Source organism: Hippocampus zosterae, chromosome 13, assembly GCF_025434085.1.
Source record: "Hippocampus zosterae strain Florida chromosome 13, ASM2543408v3, whole genome shotgun sequence".
In the NCBI taxonomy this organism is placed as follows: Eukaryota; Metazoa; Chordata; class Actinopteri; order Syngnathiformes; family Syngnathidae; genus Hippocampus; species Hippocampus zosterae.
The window spans coordinates 6,340,145-6,354,605 of record NC_067463.1 but is presented as its reverse complement, the minus strand read 5'-3'; the positions used below and the strand labels follow the sequence as shown (position 1 = coordinate 6,354,605).

The window sequence follows — 14,461 nt, the reverse complement described above, 5'->3', positions numbered from 1 at the left end:
GAGCATTTACGACTCTGAAACGAGAAGCTAAACGTTAGTTTGACTTCTCAAAGCCTGTTTCCACCCCCAATGAATTTATTAAAGGTAATTAATTCGCAGCAGCCCCTCGAAAACATTGTTTGTGAATTCTGCTCCAATCTTCCGACTACTTCCATCAAAATAATTACAATGTGTTCTTTAATGAAAGGCATCTACTGTAAAGGGTACTGCGATAATATGACAAAGGTGGTACGTATTACGTAGTATTAATAGCAGTCTGGAGACTGGTGCAGTCATTGAAGCTCTTCATGCAGTTCAGTTGCGCCATCCGATACTTTGATCACATACCCAAGCTTGAGTTTGTTAGCGTTATGTGGCTAGCACATTCATTTTGGATTGGATAAACTTTATTGTCAAATGTACTGTATGTTCATGTTCCTTTTCAGCAGCGCAGTATGCTTTCATTTTAGTTCCAGCTTACTTTGACAACTTTTCTCCTATACAGTACTCATCTATGTTGTGCCCCCCCCCTCCCTCGCGTTCAACAAAACAAAGCAATTGATTTATTCCCTTTCATTGTGTGTGAGAGCTGCGAATGTGGCCCATTAATCTTTAATGGAGCCTCGCTTCTAGTTTTCTCTAATGTCAGGCATGTGTGGAGGCAAAGAAACGATGCAGATGTTGTGGACCAAGGGTATATTGAATCGCCACTCGCCGGTTCACTTGATTGGGACACAGAATCTAATGAGCTCTGATACGAGAGCTGTATCAAACATTCTGCCATTTATGAAGCCTATACACAGGTCCTTTAGCAGAACGTAATGGTGACAGCTGACTCAATTCACTTCACAACAAGCGTCGGTTTGGCAAATAAAAATGAGTAAATATTCATTAACAGAGAGAATTAAACGTGTATTTAAAGCACCCTCACAGAGCCTCCGCTACCTGAATGCAAAAACACAATGGGAAGCAACACAGGCTAACAATTAGCATATATCGGAAGGTGCGGCTACCCTTTAATCAACAGATATTAGAACACAAACAGTGCTGAAACACATGCAGTCTGCATTGCGACATTCATAGATATAAGACTATGAATATATAATATATATAATCCTATAATATATATAATCATAAACAAGGAATCACCAATATTACTGTCGTACTAAGAAGCCAAGAGAGAAGCTGAGCAGAGTGTCAAAAGGATGCAAATTTGGAAAGGCGAAGGGGGTACTCTAGGTTGGTCAGTAGTTTACTTTCTTCTTCTTTATGTCTATTTATTTATTGATTTTGTATCTTGTTGTGGTCGGCCCGGTGGTCCAGTGGTTGGCGCGTCGACCTCACAGTGCAGAGGTACCGGGTTCAATTCTAGCTCCCTGTGTGGAGTTTGCATGTTCTCCCCGGGCCTGCGTGGGTTTTCTCCGGGTACTCCGGTTTCCTCCCACATTCCAAAAAGATGCATGGCAGGCTGATTGAACACTCTAAATTGTCCCTAGGTGTGAGTGTGAGCGCGGATGGTTGTTCGTCTGTGTGCCCTGTGATTGGCTGGCGACCGGTTCAGGGTGTCCCCTGCTTACTGCCCGAAGAAAGCTGAGATGGGCTCCAGCACCGCCGCGACCCTTGTAAGGATAAAGCGTATCGGAAAATGGATGGATGAATATCTTGTCTAGATAAGATCATTGCTTGAGAAGTGCAGTAGAAATCGATATTTCAAGAAACAAAAGATTTGAAGTGATAAACCCACACAGCATTATTGTTCTGATGTGATTTACGACTTACTGAGTTATTTACGCCACACTTGTTTTGTAAAAGTATATGAAGTTGTCGTTGGCCAACACCTAAAAGACTGCGAGTCAAAGTATACTCCAAGTGATCAACAGGATAAACTTGTATTTCATTTGAATTCATGGTTAATTTTCATGTATTTTAGCATTCGCCAAACATGTAATACCAAAACATTAGCAAGACAATCTGCTATTATTTATTGGAATTGTCATGTCTGGTTTGTGACCAACATGTGGCACTGAGGGTCTTTTCCATGCAGCTGCACACCTGTTGGTTGTTAGGTAATTACTGGCTTTAAAAGGACTCCTGGCCGACTACTCATGGTCGGATCATTGTTGCTCTTTGCTGCCGTCATGTTTGTTTGTCAGTCAAGATTAGGTCATGTTTTTGGTCATGTTTCTGTTATTGATTGTTTTGAGCTTCAGTCATGTTTTTTTCGTTTGATACTTTGGACTTTGTTGGTTTAGGATTTCGTTTTCTGTGTTTTATCAATACACTTCTTCAAATACACCCTGCTCCTCTCTCCTGTCTGCTTTTTGGGGTCCTCCACCACCTTGCTTCGTGACAGGAATATTTTTTTGCTTTTGTATATTTGAAAAAAAAATACATGGTATAAGGACTTTGAAAAAAATAATTGCTTATTAAATCTTTCTCTCTCTCTCTCTCTCTCTCTCTCTCTCTCTCTCTCTCTCTCTATATATATATATATATATATATATATATATATATATACATGTATCTTGATATGAGCCTTACTTTTGAGAAAACAATTCGAGGCAGAAGATCTAAACCACGAGGTCTGCGTACTGCCTTGCAGTGGCTTTTTTTTTGACATTTTTGTTTTTGTCACGCCACATCATACGACACACACATTCACAAGCACACATGCATTGATCTATCAGTGCCTTGTTTGTTCACACCGATGCTGCGAGTTCACCCCGGCCAGCCTGCTGCGACTGACGCAGAGGCTCACGGCTTGGCTCCTCCTCCTCCTCCTCCTCCTCTTGCACAGTGCGGTCTCCATGGCAACGTGCAGATGAGAGAGCAGCTTAGCAACAGCACGGCGAGCATCCAGACTGCTCGGTCCTACAGAGCAGGAGACATCCTCGACAAGAATCCTCTGCGAGTATCTATGTGATATTAAGAGAATTATTTATTATTTTAAAAATTTTCTTTAAGATGAAGTTTATGGTGGTTCTGGTGGGCGCTGGCACTCTGGCCTTCCTCGGCGCCGTCATCTGCATCTTCGCCAGCGTTTATCCCCGTAAACGCGCCGCGGCTCTCTCCGACAACGGCACCCTGACGCTCCTCCAGCCTCTGGAGCGGCCCGGTGCGATGGCTCACGCTGGCCCGCTCGGCGCGCTACATGGCGCCGAGTCCTACGGCGGAGGAAATGGACTCGGCTTGGGGCTCCCCACGTTGAACGAGCTCGACCTCGGGGAGGAGACCGGACAAGGCTCGGCCAAGGTGTTCAGCTACAGCCGACTCATCTGCACGCCGGTTCCACTCGGGGACTGTAAAGGGAAAGAAGCCGGGCAACAGCCGCTGTCGGACGACCCTCTCGCCGACGAGGAGTGGACGTTCCTCCGCACCACTGCGGAGGAGCTCCGGCAGATGGTTATGCAGCAGAACGACCAGATCCTCATGGACCAGAGGACCATCCGGGAGCTGACGGGCAAACTGAGTGAGTGCGAGAGCGGCCTGGAGGAGGAGGACGGCGGGAGACCCGGACCCGAGCGAAGCATCGGAGTCTGGAGCGGCAACCGACGGGTCATGGCCGGGGACGACGTCACCTCCTCGGCCGCCTCTCAGCTGCAGACGGCCCGAGCCGTGGAGGAGCTGGCGCGGGCTATCATGGATTTGAAGGACCGAATAGAAAAGTTGGAGGTAAGTGCAGATTGTTATTCTAGAATGTAACCCCCCCGCTCCCACCCCTCCCCGACAGTTTGCTTCTTAATAGTAAGGCTGGGTGACGGGATTGATAATAATCAGGATTATTTTGATAGATATTAAAATAACGATTAGTAAACAGAATTGTTCACGGAGTTCAAAACTTAAACACAACTTGAACAAACCTACGCTGGTTTTTCTTCCATCGTTTTCAAGCATAGCGAAAATCCAAAATTGAAATCAATTGGCCAGTCCCAGCACCAAATAACGTAATTGCCCAAGTCAATTTTAACTTTTTGTCACAATATCAATTACACAAATGGACTTGCTAAAAATCGTGTTGATTCTTCATGTCTTTCAGATCTTTCAGATTCTTGAATCATTCAGATCATGATAATCCGCAAATGTTGAATCCAATAGGTCTCTTGTTGAATATGTTTTGCTTTTTCTTGCTTTCACGAGACATTGAAATAAATTACTTTCATAACGATGCTATTGTGCTGATAATTTGTTGAATTGCCATATTTGTTTTTCCCCTCAATACAATACATTTAATATGTCCCAATGAGGAACCACAGTGTATTCAGAAATTGAGGATTATGGGTACAATACATTTTACTAAACATTAAATTAAAATGAATACAAAGGTGATCTCATGATATCCAGTCCGTATTCAATTCAGTGTGTTATGGCAGTTTGATGTCGGACATTACACCACTGCGATTTTTCACATTTACATGAGATTTTTCAAAATAACTGTCCAAAAAAAGTATGACTCAATTTATAAAGGCAACGTTTTTATATAGAGTCGAATTAAATTAGGTACTGTAATGTCAAGACAGCACCATGCATCTAGAAAGCATCTTTTTGGTAAGGGTGGGTCATGAATAATTGTAGTTGTGCGTCTGTGTATATGGTATATGTCTGTGTAAAATGCATACACCGCATGTTTATATACACATACATCTATAGCTTTATATTTACATATTTATCTCCTGATGAATGCCCGAGATCAGAAGTGTCGGCCACCCACATCCCTCAACCCGACACGCCCCAGTGCTGTGACAACAGCGTTTCTCCCTACCCTCTCTCCACATGCAGGACAGAGAGACATGAATAAAAGATGAAGCTGGCCAGGTTGAGCAGAGAGAGGTCAGCTTCTTAACAGCCTGTGCGTGTGGGCTGAGATGGAGACAAGGGCACGCTTTGAAATAAATAAACAGTTCCAATGTTATCCTTCTCACTGTCACGTTTACATGAAGGACTGACAGTCCTTGCCTCAGCAACCCTTGTTGATATTTGTTTTTCTCGCTCTGTATAACGTTGTGTAACAATGACCATATTAAAAAAAAAAAGAAAAACATTGGGTGAGTTGTGTCGCAAAGGGCATCCAGTGTACGAACAATGACAAGCATATCATGTCTGCGGTGCTCGATGGGTCAAGCTGAAAATCACACAACATTCATGACCTGTTTAATGTAACGGAACATAGCTGATTTGCACTGCTTTCACTATTCACATGGCTGCTGGAATATCTAAAAAAAAAAATTGACTCGTTTCAATGTGAAATGTTTTGAGGTGGAAGAGCAAAATACGAGTGAAAGACTATTGACGATTGCGGTGCAGACCTCCATGGGTGGATGATCACAGATCAACGCTGCAAAGTCGGCAGCCGGAGACTTGCTGCCACCCCGACCTTTTGTGTCCATCTGTGACTCAGCAGTGCTATGGCCCAAATAGAATCACGATGATCAAAATAATAATCATGAAATAACCCTATCGGGGACAATAGTAACTACAGTGGACAGCTTATCAATGCTATCAGTTTAGAGGGTGCATGAAAGCGTTAAATGAACTTTACTATGTCATATTTATGAATGAAATACATCTACCACACATGTCGGCAGAGTGCAGAATCCGTCTGTCTGCGCCATCATCAGTTCACCAAAATCGCATTACACAACCTATGCTACAACTTAGACCCGCACTTACTTGGTCTAAAGTTTAGTCTACTTTCTGACCCAATTGTCAGGTCCGCCGGAGGCATAAAATAGAAAGCGCCTTTCAATGCTGGAACACTGTCTACAAATTCTCCAACACGGTCAACTAGACTTGCCCCGGCACGAAAATGAAGATGTGCCAGTTTACACATGTACCTGCCTACAATTATAGAGCCCTTTCATTCCGCTAAGAAACAGACATGAGCGAAACCATTTTTCCCTTTTTTTCCTGAGCGACAAGGAACTTTCTTTTGAAGTTAGAAAAACTCACAGATTGATTTGTGCTCTTCCAGGCAGAGATCGGCCCAGCTGCCCTGAACCTCACTGACACGTCTACAGGAACAAGCAGTAGCAGCGGCACCCCGGTGGCTACAAAGCCTCCGACTCCAGCCACCGGCAACGCCAACCCTGGGCCCCCGGGCCCGGTGGCGGTAGGCCACGGGGCCCGTCGACCGGGCTCCTCCGCCTCCAAGCCCTCAGCCAAAGGGGTCCCCGGTCGCGGGAAGGCTCTCTGGAGGGTGGAGGACCTGGAGGGCGAGCTAGAGAGGAAAATAAAAATGCTGGAGAAGGAGCGGCAGGCCATTAGGAAGGAGACACAGGGCCAGTATGAGAAGATCAACCAGGGCTTGGACACCGCCAACCACCGTGTCAGTGAACTGGAGCACAGTGAGTCAGTGATATGAAATGGCAGCTGAATAGACACTGAACAAAAATGTACATTCATTGATATTATTCTGTTTGTTCTTGTGCTCATTTTGAATGAGACAAACTACAAAATGCAAGACCTCTATGTACGCAAAACGCTTGTTTTTCTTACTGTTCACATTTAGTGAGCATTTCTCCTTTGCCGAGAGAATTCATCCACCTAAGAGATCAGAGAGCATGCCGTTTATCTACAATAGCAAATTTGGACAGCACGGGACATTGTGAAGATGGTCTTTGATTTCAAATGGAATTTTTATAAAGTCTTGAATTTTACGATCCTTAAGGTTGAGGGACCCTGAGAAAGGAGAGCAGAGCATGCGACTGGGTAGCTGTTGAGTGAATTTAATTAGAAATCCTAAAGCTGAGTTGTTCGTCGGAGGGCCACATTCAGAAAAATCGAAGAAAGCAAGGGCAAATTCGGCGATGAAGCAAAAAGTCAAGGATATCAGGATTACTCCATGGCCAGCGGCTCTTCATCCCATTAGAATTGATTGCCCTTGAGCTGCTGCAGTAACAGATCTACATATCCTTAACGAAAACATGAGTAATCTTCCCCAAGATAATTTTTAAACGAGCAGAAAATATACCCCCCCCCCCCCCCAAAAGCGATTCTTTAAGGCAACATCTTTAAGCAAGGTTGGGAACATGGAAGGGAGATGGGAATAAAATTCTTCTTCGCAGTTCAGTCAAGTTTGGTTGCATCGCTTCAGCGGGCTTTAGCATAAATCTGAACTTAGAATTTTGATTCCTCATTTAAAATGTAATATTTTATGTCCCCCTGAACATCACAAATGATGACTAACCTTATAGCACCATTTTAAATTCTCACATTCAATGTTGAATCATCCATTTGTCGAGCTCGCTTCCTGTAGCGAAAGCAGGCAGCGCAACTTGTCATTTGGTTGAGAGACTAAAAAAAAAAAGCATAGTTGAGTGTGGCTTTTTATGGAGAGCTCATGATACAAATAAACCCAACAACTTTTGATTAGGGCTTGCTTAGGAGTCTTTTTACACTCTGTCAAGTATCTCCATCCGTCTCATGCTGCTTTTAGATTCTCTCAGCTCTCTAGCTGTAGTTGAGAGGCTGATCATTAGTGGAGCTCTTGCTCAGAGAAACAACAACGTTCTTGTGTAAGCATTCACAAGTGTCCCCGTTTTCCACTCATTAACGGTTTGTCTGTGCCGCTCTCTTGTCCATGTTCTTTTTCTTGAAAGCCCTAACCGAGCCGTCCTTCCCCGACGGCTTCGTGCTGTCCTTCCCCATGCGCACTGACTACATGTACGGCCTAGTGCGGAAGGAGATAACTGAGATGTACGCCTTCACCGCCTGTGTGTGGCTGAAGGCTAAGGAAGGCGGAATCGGCACGCCTTTCTCGTACTCCGTGCCCGGACAGCCCAACGAGCTGGTGTTGCTGCAGGGAGTCCATAACCCCGTGGAGCTGCTCATCAATGATAAGGTACTAAGCCAGATCCTGATACAGATCAAGCATTATTGTAATGTAAAATGCCTCAAACAACTTACATTAGTGCCTTGAGTTGGTATGTGCGGTATTGCAAACCTTAAAGTGACGGATATTTGAACACATATGGAACAACAAATGTATAAACAAGATACTGTATAACAGTACTCGCATGTATTCTTTATCCTCTATGAAAAATGATTTATATTACAGTAGAGCGGACGTCCGATACTTGCTCGGGATAGGGACTGGGCTGGCCCGCGTGTGGCGAAAATCACGTATATTTGACACCTATTGAAATAAATTTGGGACAAAATAATTCAAACCCCCCCATAAAAATTATTGGTCAAAATTCAATATGAGGAGATGGAAAAAAAACAACTCATTAAAATGCCCAAATATTTGTAAAAATTGGGATGGAAAAAAATACCAAACATAAATCAGCAGGTACGGAATTGAGAGTATGTGGGGGTCGACTGTAACTTACTGAAAGTAGTCAGGTCTATTCTTTATTTGTGTTTGCATGACTGTATTATTCAGTACTGCTTCCAATCGAATGGCAACTAGACAGTTAGCTAGCATGAGAAACTAGCTAAGCAGCCGACATTGTCACTCAGTGCATGCCAAATGCACAACACCAGTCAGATGATTTTAAAAATATATATATATACTGTATATATATAATACATATATGGTCAATACATGTTTCGGCTCAGAATGTACCTTTTTGAATAAACACAGTAGCTCGTTAGTTGGCTAACGTGAGAAGCTAATGTAGCCGTCTTTGTATTCACTCAGTGCCTTCTTGGAAAACAGCACACTAATATATGAACAAGAACATTCAAATTAAGTAAGTTGTTGACAAAAAAAAGTAAACACTTTAAAACCCTATCAAGTCAACAGGAATGGAAATAAAAATAGCATTATCTATTTGTGGCATTTTTTAATCCATATTTTGTGAGACTCCCTGCATTTCGAATCATAAAAAAGGCTTCATTGAGCTAACTCATCTTCACCCTCGCTCTCAGGTGGCACAGTTGCCGCTGTCGCTCCCTCGGGATGAATGGCAGCACATCTGCGTCAGCTGGACCCTGAGGGATGGTGTGTGGAAGGCCTACCAGGGTGGCAAGATGAAAGGTCGGGGGGAAGGACTGGCCGCTTGGCACCCCATCAAACCTGGTGGAGTGCTCATCCTGGGCCAGGAGCAGGTAAGGAAATGAGAAAGGACAGATTTTTTTGCAATGTACAGAGTCACGGCTTCTGGAGACCGTTTAATTATTATTTTTTATTTTTTTTATACAAGATATGTAGCTGTTGGTAATGCATGTTCCGTTCCAAAGTAAGATAATCAATAACCTCCGTACACATTGTGGTGGAAAAAACCCTCCAAGTTCTCATTTGTTTCATTCAAGCCTTCTGTACTCATACGCAATCTGTAGCTGCATACGTTTGATGAGAGATGAGGAGTGAAAACAGGCCGCCAGTTTTGCACCTCGCACATTCTTCTGGGTGGTTGTTATAAAGGACATCTTGCAGGTGGGGAACTGTGAATGAAATGGATAACAGCCCAAGACATCCTCGTGTTATTCACGGAAATGCGTGACTCCATAATAATTATAATGCTAAAGTGTATTCACTTCAAAACACAGAATCTCCTTGTGGCAAAGGCGGGCACACATGCAAGAGCAGCACAATATTGGATTGCTGCATTAAATCGAGATATGCAACCGGTTGATTGGGACCACTGATGTCAGTCGTTGTCTGACGGGAGTCATCAGAGTAACATTTGAGGGCATGCTAATGTTAGCTTCCTTTCTCGTTGCATTATTATGCAATGTTCCCTCACTTTTCACTATCACCTTCCATGATAGTTGACCTATTTCTTTTTTTACGTTCATATTAATTTTTGAATTAGTCTATAATCAGCAGCTCAAGCTTTAACTGTTTCATTTTCCTGTACCACCTGACGCACTGGGCCCCATTTTTTTTGGGGTGGGGGTGGGGGGGCACTTTGAATCACCGCACAGCACATTTGAACAATGTGCTAATTTCCCGAACGTTCTGCGTGAACGCACCTACGATAAGGTGATTAATGTTGATGGTCTCAGTTTTTGTAAAATAAATTTTCCAGAAAAAAACAAAAACAAAAAAACCCCACTTTTTTTGGACCGGTCCGACCAGAACTACAGAAGCCTACCCCTCCGGGGTAGTTTTGAAACAAAATTCAATTCTCACCCACCCCCTCCTGGCTTTTTTTTTTTTTTATGTTACCTTCTCCTTATTTCTGCTAATTATCCTGAAGCGCACCTCTCTTTCCCCAACCAAAAGGACACCCTTGGCGGACGCTTCGACGCCTCCCAAGCGCTGGTTGGTGAACTGTCCCAGTTCAACCTGTGGGACCGGGTGTTGAAGCCCGCTGAAGTCGCCGCCCTGGCGGAATGCAATTCCTCAGTACTCGGCAACATCGCCCCCTGGACCGATCTGGACGTGGACGTCTATGGCGGAGCCACCAAGGAGTCCTTAGACCCATGCCACGCTGCTGAAAGATCCAACCCCTCCAGCCCCAAACAGTGAGGGGGCCGGGTGCTGCGAGAGCTCACATAAGGTCAATGTAGTCGAGGGGTGAAATAAATTGCTTCGGAATGCAAAGCGTTTGTTTGGAGCCAGAGAGCTGACGGGACGGCGCTCATTGGACGTTTGGAGCTCGTCTGTTTTTCATGTCTGGTGTGTTTAGTTCAAAAGTGAGGTTAGTCACTGCCTTAGTCAGGCAATCAAAACACAAGCTTGTAGATGAGATGGACTATCATTGCTAATTTGGGGTCAATCATTTCTGTGAAAAGAAAAACAGTATCAGACTCTTCGGGTGTTACGGTTTTGATGCAGGTATAGTCACTGATGATGAAAACCCATGTCATTGCTTGTGTTTAGATGCTGAAACTGACGCGTGTTAACATTCTCGACGGGAAAACTTAACGTCATGTTGAAGTGTACATGGTCTGGCATACTTGTAGATTTTATACAGTAAAGTTCCTCCCACCATTCGCTTACAACAGTGATCTTATACCGTAAACGTGTAATTTATTGTGTGATAATGTAGCCTTGCCTTGCTAATGTTGCTTCCACCCCCCCCCCCCCCCCTACCCCCGCCACACACACACAGCCCCAACGCATTGTAGCCTAACACAATTTGCAGACAGTCGCAAGCACAAATACCAGCACGGTAAACTCAAGAAGAATCAATTTTAATTTGACAATTTAGATTTTTTTTTCTTTTTGCATGAAATTCTGAGCGAACACTGCGTCAACGGTAGTTCAGCCTCTCAAACGTCTTGTTTGGGTAAATTGGCATTCACAAAATATAAATTTAAAGAGAAATAAGACATGAAGACAAAAAATATTAAAAAAAATAAAATTGTACTTTATGGCCAAGTCCAGTGTGACCTTCAGACACACATTTAAACTATTTTTCACCAATAATAATGCCGTTAAATTGCTATGATTCCGTTGCATGGTGCGTTTCTCTGTTTCATTACTATTCAGTAATAAAGTGACAAAAAAAGCTCATGTATAGCTTCCCTTCTTTTGAAGGGATTGTAGCTGGTATAATTCATTTAAAATGTGGTTGTATTAGCATCAAAAGGCCATTATTGGTTGCAAGGCGGCTGCCATTTTGTTGCTATAATGGACACTTGACTGTTGTCAATGTCTGCGGTCAAAAGGGTGACGCAAAGAATTCAGCGGTTTATGAGAGGGGCTTTAATTCTTACTATACAAAAACAACTAACAATGTGCAGTCAAGTGTACTTTGCTTCAAACCCTTTGTTACCTCGGTGCACGAGTACGAAGGAGTATCACGGCCACGCTGAAAAGAAAAAAAATGCATAAAGTTGTACATCTATATGAATAGCTAAGAACCAAATCTTATTACGAGTTTTAAAAAAATCATGCATAATACGAGAAAAAGACATGACGTTACAAAAATACAGTCGCGATATTACCAGAAGAAATTCACTTATATCATATCACCAAAATAAAATGACAATAACATGAGAACAGTCGTAATATTACATGAAATAAACAAATCATTTTACCAAATAAAGTTTTGATACCATGAGAATTAAATCGTATTTTATGTGACTAATATTGCAAAATGAGAGTACAGTTGTAATCTTAAAATAGGTACATCTATAAGGATAAATTCCAATATCACATAAAAAGTTGACAGTTGTAAATTGAATAAAGTTGTTGGAGCAAAAGAAAAAAAAATGGAATTAAGAAGAATAACGTGGCATTCGGCTTCATGTCATCATGTTACGACACACTCGGGTCGAATTCAAATCTGATTCACAAAATTGGTTCTCGCAATATTCCAAATGTGTGACTTTCTTTTCCTGTGATCTGATATTTGCTTTGTCTCTTCAGTGTAACATGATAGCCTCCCCTATCCCCCATCCACTATTTCTTTTGTAAGTGCCTATTTTTGGCCTCAAAAGGCCTACAGTGGTAGTCAATCACTTTCCTATTTTGTCTTCTCTCTTGCTTTACATTAGTCAAGGCCGTATTCCGTCTTTGTCCTCCTCTGCACCTCCACGCACTTGATATTGTGAACTCGGTGGATGCGACTTAATAAACTGAATTTTGATGGCATCGTCTGAGGTTCGCTCTGTTGGCGTTGTCACCGCAACGGGTTTGCTGATGCACCGACGGGTCTGATTGACTCATCTGCCCACGTGTGACATTTCTAGCGTGATCTGATAAGTAGCGTTACACTCTCCTTGGCCTCGCTGAAATGGATTTCATGGAACAGCAAACCCGGGTGGAGGTCAAACTCTGAATCTCATCTGACACCCCCTCAGAAATAAAAAAGCTCTTTGTCTGTCACTTTTCATCCCAGTTTAGCCGTTGCGTCACGGCTCTGACAGATGGACAAACCGGCACGAGCACAAACACAATCTCGGAGCTAATTATCACCATAAATACAGATGCACGCGGGAGTGTGGCGACTCCTTAGTCATTAAATGTTGGAGGGGAGCGGTAACACAATGCTGATTGCATTAATTAAATGTGTTCTGCATTGCAAATTCTGCTCGACTTGCAGATAACACCGCTTAAAGCAATACTGTCCAAGTCAGTTGAGGGGAGAAACTATACCGTCTGTGTTTCCCCAATTATGGATTTACAAATTCTAAGACCTTGGAGGGCTCAGCATTAGTTCTGAAAGACTCAAGAAGTGTCAATTAAATTCCTGTTCACGTGGCAAGTCAAGGTTCTTCCGAGTCCATTGATGAACTTTGAAGTCATCACGGTGTGGTGTTGAAGCTGGCAATTGAGGTGCAGCTCATAAACTATTAGTTATCAAATATTTTGCAGACAACACCTCGGGGCTTATTTGATATGAGCTGAAATTTCTCATTTTAGAGAAACAGAGATGCAAAAAGATTGGCTGCCATGACAACGTCAGATGCATATTGGGACTCAGCTGCATTCCGTTCATTCATTTTATGTGTGGTTTGTTCTTTATTAGGCTTGAGTAAATAGACATTATTCCAGCTGCATTACAACCTGGACTTGCGCTTGTCAATCACAAGGCACATAGAGTCTTGAATTAACCTAACATGCACGCTTTGAGTTTTTGGAAACAAGCCAGAGTAAATTAAACATGAGGACAACACTAATTCCACGCAAAGATTTTCCGACAGCAATTTGGACCTGGCTCTCTTGACTCTCAGGCAGATGTGATTACTACTATCCCATGAATTTCTATCCAAACCAATTTTGAACCAATCACACAAACAGAGTTAAGAGTACAGTACAATATCCACACTGTTGCTTAATTAAAATGGACGCCCTCCTCCCACATTGTATGTGCCAGCACTAACCAAAACGGTATTCTGGCTAATATTCACCGTTTCTCAATTTGCGTTCTTGTCCTGCCGGCTCTGACATAGTTGCGTAAACTGATAATAGGCAGAGAAAAAAAAAAAATATCTTACAAACATGATTTCCCTCCTCAATAATTTTGATAGCAGCACAAGAAAGCAGCCAATGCACACTTGGTTTAAGCTAGCAGACCAAAAAAAAAACTACATTCAGTGTGTTCTTGGTTTATGCGTACTTTAATTTGGATTTATGCCGCAACAGATGACGTTTCACAAGATCACAAGGATGTTAGAATGGACAACAACGCGGACTGAGAAATAACTCCCATGTATGCTGCCCGAATGCGCGTCAGACGTGCTACCTCATGTTGTTCGTCATTAGCACAATATCATCTCATGAGTCACTGCGATTCCCAGCCCCATTATCAAGCCATCGGTCGATATATCTCGAGTCTTGGAGTCATCCAGTAACTAATTGTCACACGGGGTCTTCAATTCACCCCTGCTCTCTCCCCCCATTGTGCTAACAATCTGCATCCGCTGCTGATGAATTATAGATGCTCACTAATTGGCTTTCCTGCAGGCAGACACACTTCAAACCTTTGTTTGACCTTTCCGTCTTCGCGCTGCCTTCACAAACACACACATTGTACATAGAAGAGTTTTTCGACATTTCTGTTTTGCCCTACAGCGATTCCTCCCACTCCGGTTCTTCTATGTAAGTCATTGATGAATTGTTAAGAGTTCTTCTGTCGCCATGAAA

At 42.9% G+C, this 14,461-nt stretch overlaps 1 protein-coding gene across 1 annotated transcript; it reads left to right on the top strand.

The window, feature by feature from the left end:
* The first annotated feature begins 2,681 nt into the window (after positions 1-2,681).
* nptxrb (neuronal pentraxin receptor b) lies at positions 2,682-12,471 on the top strand. The gene is made up of 5 exons (XM_052083415.1): positions 2,682-3,651; positions 5,948-6,320; positions 7,575-7,816; positions 8,848-9,027; positions 10,148-12,471. The coding sequence occupies exons 1-5, from the start codon at positions 2,944-2,946 to the stop codon at positions 10,391-10,393; spliced, it is 1,749 nt and encodes a 582-aa protein (XP_051939375.1). The 5' UTR covers positions 2,682-2,943; the 3' UTR covers positions 10,394-12,471.
* The last annotated feature ends 1,990 nt before the right edge of the window (positions 12,472-14,461 follow it).

Excerpts from the sequence above, each read along its gene's own strand:
- nptxrb (XM_052083415.1), top strand. The coding sequence starts at position 2,944 with ATGAAGTTTATGGTGGTTCTGGTGGGCGCTGGCACTCTGGCCTTCCTC. Across the intron at positions 6,321-7,574 it reads TGTCAGTGAACTGGAGCACA|CCCTAACCGAGCCGTCCTTC; the intron begins GTGAGTCAGTGA and ends TTTTCTTGAAAG. Across the intron at positions 9,028-10,147 it reads TCATCCTGGGCCAGGAGCAG|GACACCCTTGGCGGACGCTT; the intron begins GTAAGGAAATGA and ends CCCAACCAAAAG.